This window comes from Alosa pseudoharengus, unplaced genomic scaffold, assembly GCF_046254945.1.
Source record: "Alosa pseudoharengus isolate Yale_2024_CS ecotype anadromous, Long Island Sound unplaced genomic scaffold, YU_APseudo_1.1 YU_APseudo_1.1_scf_12, whole genome shotgun sequence".
NCBI classification, from domain to species: domain Eukaryota; kingdom Metazoa; phylum Chordata; class Actinopteri; order Clupeiformes; family Clupeidae; genus Alosa; species Alosa pseudoharengus.
In genome coordinates, this window is record NW_027468587.1 from 569807 (window position 1) to 582139 (window position 12333).

Genomic DNA, 12333 nt, shown 5'->3' on the forward strand with positions numbered 1-12333 from the left:
GAACTTTAGAATGTTAGAGCACGGAGAGTGAAGCGTCACTTTGACGATCTATCGGAAGATGAGCGCTTAACCGATGCAGAGAGATACTTCAAAGCGCAGGTATTTATATGACCTATGACCCTTCAACTCGCAGGTGATGATGAACTGCTTGAAAAGGCAAGATGTTTGTCAGACCATTATAGCAGGGACATTGCACCGACATTCCCAACACAACTCCTCTCATTCAGGTCTTGCTTTAAAGCAGAGATTTCACAGAAGTCATCTATTTTTCAACTTGCCAAAATGCTGGTGGTAGATTATGACAGTTCATATTCACATTCGGGGAAGTGTGTACTCATTTTGACATTGCCTGTGACTGTGGCAACAGCTAAGCGATCTTTTTCCAAACTCAAACTTATTAAGACCTATACCTAAGGAGCAGCATGGGGCAGCAGAGGCTCAGTGGGTTAGCTATCCTGTCCATTGAAAATACGAGAGCCAGAGTATTAAATATTGGGAACATTGTAGACGATTTTGCACAACGAAAGGCTCGTAAGATGGCCTTCTTCTAATGGCCTAATTCACGCATATTGGGGATTGTATGCATATGAATGATTTTATTTGGTTTCTGGACGGTTAAATAAGTTAGGCTACATTAAGTTTTGTTTCTGCGCAGTGCGAGTTTATAAGCAAGCAATCTACGCTTGCCGTTTCAGCAGAGGGTTGAAGAGGTGCATTGAGTGTTCCCACAATTCCATGCGAGTTGATGTTAATGCAGTAATATTAGATTACCCTGGCCTGCAGGCTGTTAATAAAATATTTTTTTAATGTTTTTACATGTAATGGATATGTAGTCGTGTGTTTTTTATTTTAAATTGTAATCTGTAACTACTAAACTACTTCGGTGCCTCAGGGCCTTTGCATAAACAATTGAAGTAACCCTTAATGTGTATTGCATGTATCAGAGCTAATTCATCCTGGGCCAAAGTTCGTCGGTATGGGGCCCGCGTAGCGCTCTCGCACCTGGGCCCGCCATTGGCTTGTTACGCCACTGGTATGGTTACTGATATACTTCGAGTCTCTGGCCCTCTCTTAGAGCCAGGCATAGTGAGCTGGCCCTCAGAAGAAAAAGTTTGGGGACCACTGCCTTAGACCATGGCTTAGGCCAGTGTTTCTCAAACATTTTCAGACCAAGGACCACCTGACCAATAAAATAAAAAAAATCACAAACCACCTAGCTAAAAAAAAACAGTAGACCTACTTAAACAGTATATTACACAATAGGCCTAGGCCAACTCACTGAACCACCCCTGCTGAAAAAAACAGCTAGAAACCAGCTTATGCTGGTAGCTGGTTTTAGCTGGTCTTTGCTGGTTTTCTTCCAGCTCTTGCTGGTCTTTGCTGGTGTAGCTGGTTGGGCCACCAGCTGGATATGCTAGCCTGTGGGATACAGCTGGTGCAAGATGGTCATGCTGGTGACCAGCCTGTCAAGCTGGTCATGCTGGTTTGCTAGAATGACCAACATAAGCTGGCATGGCCAGTTAAACCAGCACTATAGACCAGCAACACCAGCTAAAATGACCAGCTTGAGGTGGTATGACAAGCAAAACCAGCTGAATTACCATCATAAGCTGGGAAAACCAGCTGAAGGTATGTTTTCGCAAGAGTTTTGCTGGTCTAGCAGGCCAACCATCATAGGGTGGTCATACAAGCTGGTTATCAAGCTGGTCAACCAGCAAACCACCTTTAGCTGGTCAGGCTGTTGCTGTTAGCTGGTTTTAGCTGGTCTATGCTGGTTTTCTTCCAGCTCTTTCTGGTCTTTGCTGGTGTAGCTGGTTAGGCCACCAGCTGTATATGCTGGGGTGACCATCTGAGGAAGCTGGTCATGCTGGTTTGACCAGCCTTTCGTGTGGGATACAGCTGGTGCAAGATGGTCATGCTGGTGACCAGCCTGCCAAGCTTGACATTGTTGGTGTAAGATGGTCATGCTGGTTTGACCAACATAAGCTGGCATGGCCAGTTAAACCAGCAGTGTAGACCAGCAACACCAGCTAAAATGACCAGCTTGAGGTGGTACGACAAGCAAAATTAGCTGAATCACCATCATAAACTGGGTAAACCAGCTGAAGGTATGTTTTCGCAAGAGTTTTGCTGGTCTAGCAGGTCAACCATCATAGGGTGGTCATACAAGCTGGTTAACAAGCTGGTCAACCAGCAAACCACCTTTAGCTGGCCAGGCTGTTTTTTTCAGCAGGGTACTTATTGTCTTTGCAACTGCTTATTGTGTCAGAGGATTCATATGGTTGAAAGTGGCATAGCTTACATAAATAGTGTTCCAGAACTGTTTGGATTTATACAAGTTGGTTCAATATTGCAAACAACTCATCTATATTGTATTTTACCACATCTGCTCGCGGACCACTTGGGATAGCTTGCGGACCACACTTTGAGAAACACTGCCTTAGGCTAACCAGCTACGCCGTGCCTTAGGCTAACCAGCTACGACCTGGCTCATAATCATACAACATATCATTTAGAGTTAAAAAAATAACAGAAAATACAAAAAAAGTACCAATTTGACATGGAACTATACTCTCATTCAGTAATAATCCAGTAACTAACCAATTAGTCTGCTGCAGCTCAACCTTGTTGCTTGAAGTTAGCCTACAGGGACTATTTTCAGGTGCTGCATGATATTGTGCTGCTGTGCCCATGGTGTTCCTTGATTACTACGCTGGAATGAGAGTACGGTTCCATGCCAAATCAACCTAGAAAATCACCACGTTTCATTTTCCGTTGGTCTTATTACACTTTCTAATTTGAGAGGAGACAAGTTTTAAATAGGAACATTCCCGGAAAACTTAGTCACTTTTAAACGTGATGCTAGCAGGCGAGAAGCTAATTGTCTAATCAGATTCAATGATGCTAGGCTGGAGCTAAAACTGGTATCGCCAGAATCAGAGAACGACTGGATGAACTGGAGAAAGGTAAAAATCAATTGTTTAACTCAAGGGGAGGTGGAAAATGATTGTAATTCCCCAAATGGTGGAATATCCCTTTAAAGGTGTGAAAGCAGTGAGAACAAATATGCCTGATGGTTTCATGTGGGCGTGGCCATAGAAAGGCTTTCAAAACAGTTCAGCATTTGCATTGTAAGTGGCTACGCAGTTGTGTCTGACAAACGCGTATATTTTACCAAGGAAATCCTGATTTACGCAACAATGGAACCTCTGAGCATACTACTCTATCTTGCACAACTATTGGGTTTCAAAAGTATTAATAGTGTGTGTGTGTGCGTGTGTTAAGTAATCAGTAACTTTCCAGTTTTCCTTTGCAAAATGCCTGATATATGTGTTGACTCATCATAGAACTTCCAAATTCCAATAAAGAAATGATGCATTCCTGGACAGCACACTAGATAGACCAGGCTAGACTGGACTGGACTTTAGATTAGAACAAGCCCAGAACAGAACTGAATAGAAAAATGGAAGACACTCGCCTGTCACTTAATGTAATGAAGCATAAGAATTAACAGCAGGAGGAAGTGGATAGCAGTAAAAACAGGAGGAAGTGGATAGCAGTAAAAACAGATCACAGGAAGTTGTGGTGATCAAAGAGATATTCAGAGTAGCGTAGAGAAAAGAGCCGAGTCATGACCTGAGTTTTGAACGATGAAAAGGAGGGGGATGGGCAGTTTAACTAGAGTTTAAGTAGTTTTGAGCAGTGACTGAATTTCCTGCCACCCAAATAGTCAAAATGTGTCAAACATGAAAAGATGATGTGTGTTTGTCATGGGCTGAAAGGACCAGTGATGTATTTAAAAGAAAGAGCAGACAAGTCATTTAGTTTATACAGTGTGAATTAAATGTGTGTGTGCATGGGTTGTGTGTCTGGTAAGTTGTAAGGAGGGGGATGGGCAGTTTAATTAGAGTTCAAGTAGTTTTGAGCAGTGAGTGAATGTCCTGCCACCCAAATAGTCAAAATGTGTCAAACATGAAATAATATGTGTGTTTGTCATGGGCTGAAAAGACCAGTGATATATTTAAAAGAAAGAGCATAGACAAGTCATTTAGTTTATACAGTGTGAATTAAATGTGTGTGTGTGTGTGTGTGTGTGTGTGTGTGTGTGTGTGTGTGTGTGTGTGTGTGTGTGTGTGCATGGGGTTGTGTGTTTGGTAAATTGTAAGAATAAGATTATGTCTGTGTGAAAACGGAGATGATCAAAAAGATGAAACCAGGAATGCAGAGAGGTGGAGGGCAAAGAGCAGGTACAGTGTCGGAAGATTCCAGATGATACAGAGGACACGCCTCTCCTTAGAAAGCAACCTGTATTATGAACAAATGTGTTGGTGTGGACTTTTGTCATATGTCTGATCAGTCCTTAGTGAAAGCTGAAAGGTAATACCATGTATTTTTTTATTCATGAGTTAATACATGGCTTGCTGATTCAGGGTGATATTTAAAGGTTTTTTTTCTGTATTCAAAGGATGTGATGCTTAGGGGTGGTCATTTGTGAATGCAATACCCTTTATAGTCCTAAAATGTGGAAGTGTGTACACAGTGTGTGCGTGTGCATTGCTGCATCACTTTAAACTGTCCTCCCAAAAAACACTTCCTACTTTGTCATCTTCACATCAGACTCGGTGGCTCTGTCTAACTGGTACTAAGGTAAGGTATAACATTTTCCTCTGTTGCATAGTTCAGTATGATATGTGTTGTCTTGATGAGACTTTGAAGCTAGAAAACAAATGTAACGAACAAATATAAGAAACTTGTTAAATTACATTGCAATGAATGATCATCTTTTATACTTTTATGCTTAGTGTGTCTATGCCATGATGTCAGTATAGATTAAGTAATACTGGGTTCAGACACATAGTTATAAAGTCTATTTACATTTTTAAAGAGGTCTTGACTATGTCTTGTTTGTCATTCACAAATTCATGTCACTGCTTTTAGTTCATAGTGTGACACAAACTATGCTTCCGAGCAAGATTTATTTGTAATTTCTCACATACACGTACTCACATACACAGACAAAACAAAATATTGTTTCTCATCAGTTTTAGGCAGTGTGTTTAAAAATAAACAGTAATAAATAGGCACTTAAAAACTAACAAACAACGTGTGTGTGTGTGTGTGTGTGTAGCTCGACCCCTGGGTCCATTCCTAGATTTACTGCCTATAGCCTGATGTGATGACTTGCAGTCACATGTCCCCTAGTTTGTAACTGAACTCCTGTTTATACTGTGAACACTGAACATAATGACGTCCTTAAATGTGTTTTGATTTCCTGAATTGCTTTGTGAAGGCGGATGTAACTTAATTACAATCCTTATTACAGGTCATTAACTGAAGGAAAATGAATCGTTAATTTAATGGGATTTGGCATACAGCACATTGCATCTGAATATAATTACGTTTTGAATTCAGAATGCTAAAATTGTAACATGCAGGCCTACACCATGCAACTACAGCACACGCTTGCTGTGGACATGGTTTTCAACAAAATTCTGAAAACTATCTGTCTTTTGTGTTTTGATTTGATTACCTCCCTAATTTGTATGCAGGGGACCACTAGCCAACAAGGAAGAGTGGCACACACACACAAACACACACTCTCTCACACACACTATCACAATACATAGTCAGGTCATTTTAATTTCCATGGTGGTAATCAGTTATCTGTAGATGAAGTTTTCCTGTGGGCCATTTTCACAACCAATGCCCATGGAGCTCAGCTGAGTGTTTCATTTCACACTCAAGGGTCATTGAGTAACACTTTTATTACTTGGCGATAATGTAATCTGGGACATTGCAGGCAGAGAATTGGGGTAATCCCACATCTCGTCTAGTGTAGAAATTCAATTTCCCTACGCAAACGGTGTCCTTCACAGTGGAGTAAACTCTAACCGAAGGATTTGTGTTGTTTTCTCTGCCTTCATGCACAGGTGTACAGTACAGTATGTGTTTGCGCATACAGAGCATTTCAGCAGAGAGGGACAAATGAAGCCCTGACAATGCCTGACCCTAACCCTGACCCTAACAATGCCTAACCCTAACCCTGACCCTAATAATGCCTAACCCTGACCCTGACAATGCCTAACCCTGACCCTAACCCTAACCCTGACAATGCCTAACCCTAACCCTGACCCTAATAATGCCTAACCCTGACCCTGACAATGCCTAACCCTGACCCTAACCCTAACCCTGACAATGCCTAACCCTGACCCTAACCCTAACCCTGACAATGCCTCACATGACTTTACACTGCTGTGATAGAAATACCTGCAAAGGAATTGAGTGACGCTTTGACTTTATGTGTATTTATAAATGTGGCTACTTTTTGTGTCAGGGATTGCTGCTGATGTGTGCAAGAATCCTGTGGTCTGTGTGTTGCAATTCACTTGAGCTGAGAGGGAATGTTGGGTAACCCTTGACGACGTGTTTGTGTTTTTTCCTGCTCTAGGTTGTTGCTGTTCTAACTCGCACGATGGAGATACAGCCCGACAGGCAGCTAGTGCTGGCTGTCTGCATCATCACCTTTGTCTTTGGGTTCCCGGCCAACATCCTGGCACTCTTCACCTTCATCAAGAAGGTGCGTCAGAATCCAACGCCCGTGGACATCCTGCTGCTGAACCTCACCGTGTCCGATCTGCTCTTCCTGCTGTTCCTGCCTTTCCGCATGAAGGAAGCTGTAGACGACATGAAGTGGAACATGCCCTACTTCTTCTGCCCGTTATCAGGGTACATCTTCTACACCACCATCTACAACAGCACCCTGTTTCTCACCGCCATCTCCGTGGAGCGCTACCTCGGTGTTGCGTTCCCCATCAAGTACAAGCTGAAACGGAGGCCCTTCTACGCCGTGGTCTTTGGGTTTGTGGCGTGGGCGATCTCCATGGCGCACTGCAGCATCGTCTACATCATGCAGTACTACGACCACACCAACAAGACGGCCATCGAGCCGTCAGAGCGTGACACGTGCTACGAGGAGTTCACGCCAGCGCAGCTGCAGATCCTGCTACCCGTGCGGCTGGAGCTGTGCGTGGTGCTGTTCTGCGTGCCACTGCTCATCTGCTCCTTCTGCTACGTCAACTTCATCCGCATCCTGTCCCGGCTGCCCAACATCTCGGCACACAAGCGCTACCGGGCCATTGGCCTGGCCGCTGGCACCATGCTGGTGTTCCTGGTCTGCTTCGGGCCCTACAACCTCTCCCATGTGGTGGGCTTCGTCTACTGGAGGAGCCCGTGGTGGCGCAAGATCGCCGTGCTCACCAGCACCTTAAACGCCTGCATGGACCCCTTCATCTACTACTTCTCCTCCTCGGCCCTGCGGAGCACGTTCAGGCACGTCATGAGGAGCATGGTGGACAGGCTGCACCTGTGGTGCTGCTGCAGGGCAGTCTACTGTCCCTTGTTGACCTGCACAGATGCGGACGAGCGCACACAAAGCTCCAATGATAGCTCACGCTAGGACCACATTTTTTCCTCAACTTATGGAGATATTTATCCTCTTGAAGGTCATATTATGAACATTTTACTACTAAGATTTCTAAGGGTTTGTTGAAGGGTATTGTATAATGTATAATTTATTTACCCTGTGAGTTCAATGGTTGTGCTGGCACAGTCATCCTGTTCTTGTTCTTGTTCTTGCTTGTTTATTTCAATAGTCTGTTAACGGATGTAGGACTCCTTGCAACATGTGTTATGATTGCAGATTTCCTTTCCCGTACAGAGGCAAACATGGCCTACAAAGACTGATCATACCAAATATGGTGATCCCGTACTCTGTTCTGAGTCTGTTGTAATTCTATATAATGAATTTATATCCATAAAATAATATTTACCTAAATGTATGTCATGTTGTCTTATATCTCATGTTGACACTTATGTTAGGATACAGTATCTTTATTTTTAAATATAATTTACACATTAATATAGAGCCGGTTACATTGCAACCAGAAAGTTTTCAGACCCTTTCAAGTTTTCCACCTTTTGTTATGTTTCAGATTCCTAAAATGGATTCAATTCCAATAACCATCAATGCAGCTCAGTGCCTGGTTTCTTCCACACACATCGTTGGGAATTGTGGTCAAGTTCAATCTTTGTTTCATCGGTTTTCAAAGGTTTTTTACTTGTCATGGTCTCAGAGTCGTTCGGGGGCTTTCATCTGGCCACTCTACCATAGGCCTGATTGGTGGAGTGCTGCACTGATGGTTGTACTTCTGTAAGCTTCTGTCATCTTCACAAAGGAACTCTGGATCTCATTCATAGTGACCATTGGGTCCTTGGTTACCTTGGTTACCTTGGTTACCTGTCTGACCAAGGCCCTCTGTCTTGGATTACTCAGTTTGGCTGAGTGGCCAGATCTAGGAAGACTGTTGGTTTTTCCAAACGTTTCCATTTGAGAATGATGGAGGCTCTCTTGGTCCTTTCAATGCTGCAGAAATGTTCTTGTACCCTTCCCTAGATCTTGACACAATCCTGTCTTGCAGGTCTATGGAAAATTCTCTCGACCTTGTGGCTTGGTTTTCACTTTGACATACATCATCAACTGTGAGACCTAGACAGATGTGTGTAGGCACAGGTGGACTCCAATCATGTTGTAGAAACATCTCAAGGAACATTAATAGAAATTGAATGCACCAGAGTTCAATTGCAAATGTCATAACAAATATATACATTTACAAAACACTTCAAACATCTGCTTTTGTGGAGTATTGAATAGTTGTGATTGAATCCATTTTAAGATGAGTCTGAAACAGCAAAATGTGAAAAACTAAAGGGTCTGAAAACCTTCCGGTTGCACTGTAGATAACATATGGGGCATTATAAGAGTTGAGATGACATATCCAGGGGCATTATAAGAAGAGCACTATACTAAGACTAAAATAGTATCAACTCTGCTGATAATGTTGTAGCAGATAATCAAACAACCAGACAGCATGATTTTTTTTATTTATTTTTTTATTTTTTTATTTTTTTTAGTTTGTCAATCAGCATCGTTTTTAGGCTCAGTGCATCTTTTCACAGGTGAGATAATTTATATGCACTTTCAAACAGAAGCAGAGACATCAGTACTCCAATCAGATAAGATCAGATCCAATTACTTCCCTTTTATCTCCCTGCCAACCAGATGAATAGTGACAAAAATACGATTTCACAAAAATAGTAAAATACTATTATGCTTTGGTCAGCAGATATAGAGTTAGAGGCTTGATATGTGAGTTCAAGTTTCACTTCTTTTCCGCATATTTCTTCCTCTTTTAAGCATTATTTGAGAGATAAATGTTCTCCAGCCATCTTTAGGGCAATTCCCCAGTTTGTCATTTTTTAAGGTGTTTCCCAGTCTTTGTCAATCGCTTTTGCGGTCATCCAGTAAATTTATCAACCGATTAAATCATCCAGTAGTAAATGTATCAACCGATTAAATCATGTCAATTATTTTGCTGTCATCCAGTAGTAAATTTATCAACCGATAAATCATGTAAATTATTTTTCACTGGAGTTATCATAGATATCCATACATTCATATGTGTTACCTGGGTCTCATTTCAATAAAATACTTTTCTCATACAGGATTTCTTCTAGACACATTCCTTAAGGCACGGGGAAAGACTGAAAGACTTTACTGGAATATGTTTATGACTACTCTGTGAAACTTTAAGAGCATAGAATAGCCGGTTTGGGAGATTTCCCAGGTTTGCTGCGAGGTGCATTGAAGGAGACCGTAATGACCTGTTTTATCACGTCACCTGCAGGTACAATGAACCTGTGAATCATCTAAAGGGAAAGTAAATATGGTCAGTTTATTAGGTTTAGTAGTGGGACGAGTAGCGTGTTTGATCAAAGCAACAGGCAAAGGTGGGTCATTACGAGCTAATTCCAGTAATGTCTGTTCCTCCTGTCTTTCATTCTTTGTTTCTTATTTGCCTTCTGTCATCTCCATCTCTCTCCTAATCCTCTCCCTTCATACTGCACACTGGAGTATATAAAACTGATAATGGCTCTCGTCACACAAGCAACAGCTCATCTACACTCACACTCCACCTCCTCAACGAGAGCAAGGGTCAGAGCAGGAGGTGCCATGGAGGTAGTGTGTGACTGCCACGAAGAGCATGTATGAAGCTGTGGAGGGGGGGGGGGGGTGTAGAGAGAAATGGAGAGAGAGAGAGAGGGGGATAGAGAGATAGAGAGGGGGATAGAGAGATAGAGAGGGGTGGGCGGAAGAGAGACAGGTAAAGAGAGATGGAGGGAGGAAGAAAGAGAGAGAGAGATAGGGAGGGAGGGAAATAGAAGAGTGGAGAGGGAGGGAGAGAGAGAAAGGTAGAGGGAGGGAGAGAGAGATAGGGAGGGAGGGAAATAGAAGAGTGGAGAGGGAGGGAGAGAGAGAAAGGTAGAGGGGTAGAGAAAGAGAGGAAGGGAGAGAGAGAGGTGAAGATGATTAATTTTCCATGATCAGGACTGAATATTGAGCGCACAGAGTAAACATAGACTAGCGGAGGTGGCGACCAGTAGGCAGATCCTACTGCCTGGAGCAACACTCTGTACACACACGCACTCGTGTGCACACACACACACATACTGTACACACTCACATCAGATGAGAGAGAGGAGGTGAGTTTGAGACTTCCATCATCATCTCATTTTTAATGTTTCTGTCTGGACATGGAGTGTACACTGAGGTGGTCACCAGGCTAACGGGAATACTAAAACGGCAAACTTACAGTAAAAGCTCTGTGAAATTACTGGACAGGTGAGCTATTGAGCTTTATAATTACTCAATGGGTCTTTAGAGCCTCTTTAGACTCTTCAGGTGTTGGTTATCTCATTTTTAATGTTTCTGTCTGGACATGAGCCTCTTTAGACTCTTCAGGTGTTGGTCATCTTCAGTCATGTAAAATGGGAGATCTTGGGACGGCATATTTTCAAATATAAAATGTTTTTATGCTGCATTAGATCAGTGAAGTCCTCATTAAATGCACATCATATGCGTTTTAGATGATAATAATATACTACTAAACTAAATCATAATGTACTACTAAACTAAATATTAATGTACATCATATGCGTTTTAGATTATAATAATATACTACTAAACTAAATCATAACATACTACTAAACTAAATATTAATGTACCTCATATGCTTTTTAGATGATAATAATATACTACTAAACTAAATATGAATTGAACTCAAATTGATTTTACATCCTGAGATGAAAAAGAACCTCACCTGTAACAGAACAAAACCTATTTTGGGTCAAGCTGGTCTCTTAACTACATATGGTAGAAAAGGCATAATAATTGATCATTTTAGTTACATCCCCTGCTTTTGATTATGACTTTATTGCACATTACACAATATTATATCATGCATCTTTTATTACTGTAGTAGGAAACTGGTGTATCTAGCCTTAGTGTGATTGTGCAATAATAAATGACTTGTATGAGGTAACTGCAAACATATTGTCATGATAACAGGAAAGACTGTAACAACTGTACGTGTCAATTCAAATGATGATGAAAGCAAATTTGGTACTGATGTAGTTTTGTAACTGAATAACTAGCCGACATTAAATCTATCTTATCAACGATTTTCTTGTATTTATTTCTGACTGCATTTGTATCACAGATACATAAAGAATCAAGGAGACAACATTTACAGTGCTTATAAAAAGTATATTTTGCTAAATTCAATTGCCCTTTTACCTTTACAAGCCTTCCATGGCCTGCTATCTAAAACTAGACAACAGGATGCGAAATAAAATTCTACATAATTGGCTGGCGGTAGTCTCAGAGGCACCCCACATACAGATACATTGCCAAATACTACTCCGCAGCGACAAGGTTTCATGTCAGTCAGGTCACATGACCTTAAGCAGTTGCCTGCCTTTTCAGTGTTTTCAAGACTGTTAGTGCCTCATAAAATGACTTGCTGTTGTCGATGTTGTGTGTCTGTGTGTTCAACAGATATGGAGACACCATGTGACGTCTGATCTGTTCTCAACCACCTACGTGCCCCCTGTTCACCGCCGAGTGGTTTCCATGCCCTGCGCCTCCTCTGCCCTGCGTCTCCTCTGCCCTGCGTCTCCTCTGCGCCTCCTCTGCGTCTCCTCTGCCCTGCATCTCCTCTGCGTCTCCTCTGCCCTGCGTCTCCTCTGCGTCTCCTCTGCCCTGCGTCTCCTCTGCCCTGCGTCTCCTCTGCGTCTCCTCTGCCCTGCGTCTCCTCTGCGTCTCCTCTGCCCTGCGTCTCCTCTGCCCTGCGTCTCCTCTGCCCTGCGTCGCCTCTGCGTCTCCTCTGCGTCTCCTCTGCGTCTCCTCTGCCCTGCGCCTCCTCTGCCCGCGTCGTC

At 42.5% G+C, this 12333-nt stretch overlaps 1 protein-coding gene across 1 annotated transcript; it reads left to right on the forward strand.

The window, feature by feature from the left end:
- The first annotated feature begins 4156 nt into the window (after positions 1 to 4156).
- On the forward strand, positions 4157 to 9522 carry LOC143118642 (free fatty acid receptor 2). The gene is made up of 2 exons (XM_076279674.1): positions 4157 to 4647; positions 6449 to 9522. Exon 2 carries the CDS (start codon positions 6473 to 6475, stop codon positions 7454 to 7456), a length of 984 nt encoding a protein of 327 aa, XP_076135789.1. The 5' UTR covers positions 4157 to 4647; positions 6449 to 6472; the 3' UTR covers positions 7457 to 9522.
- Positions 9523 to 12333: the final 2811 nt, after the last annotated feature.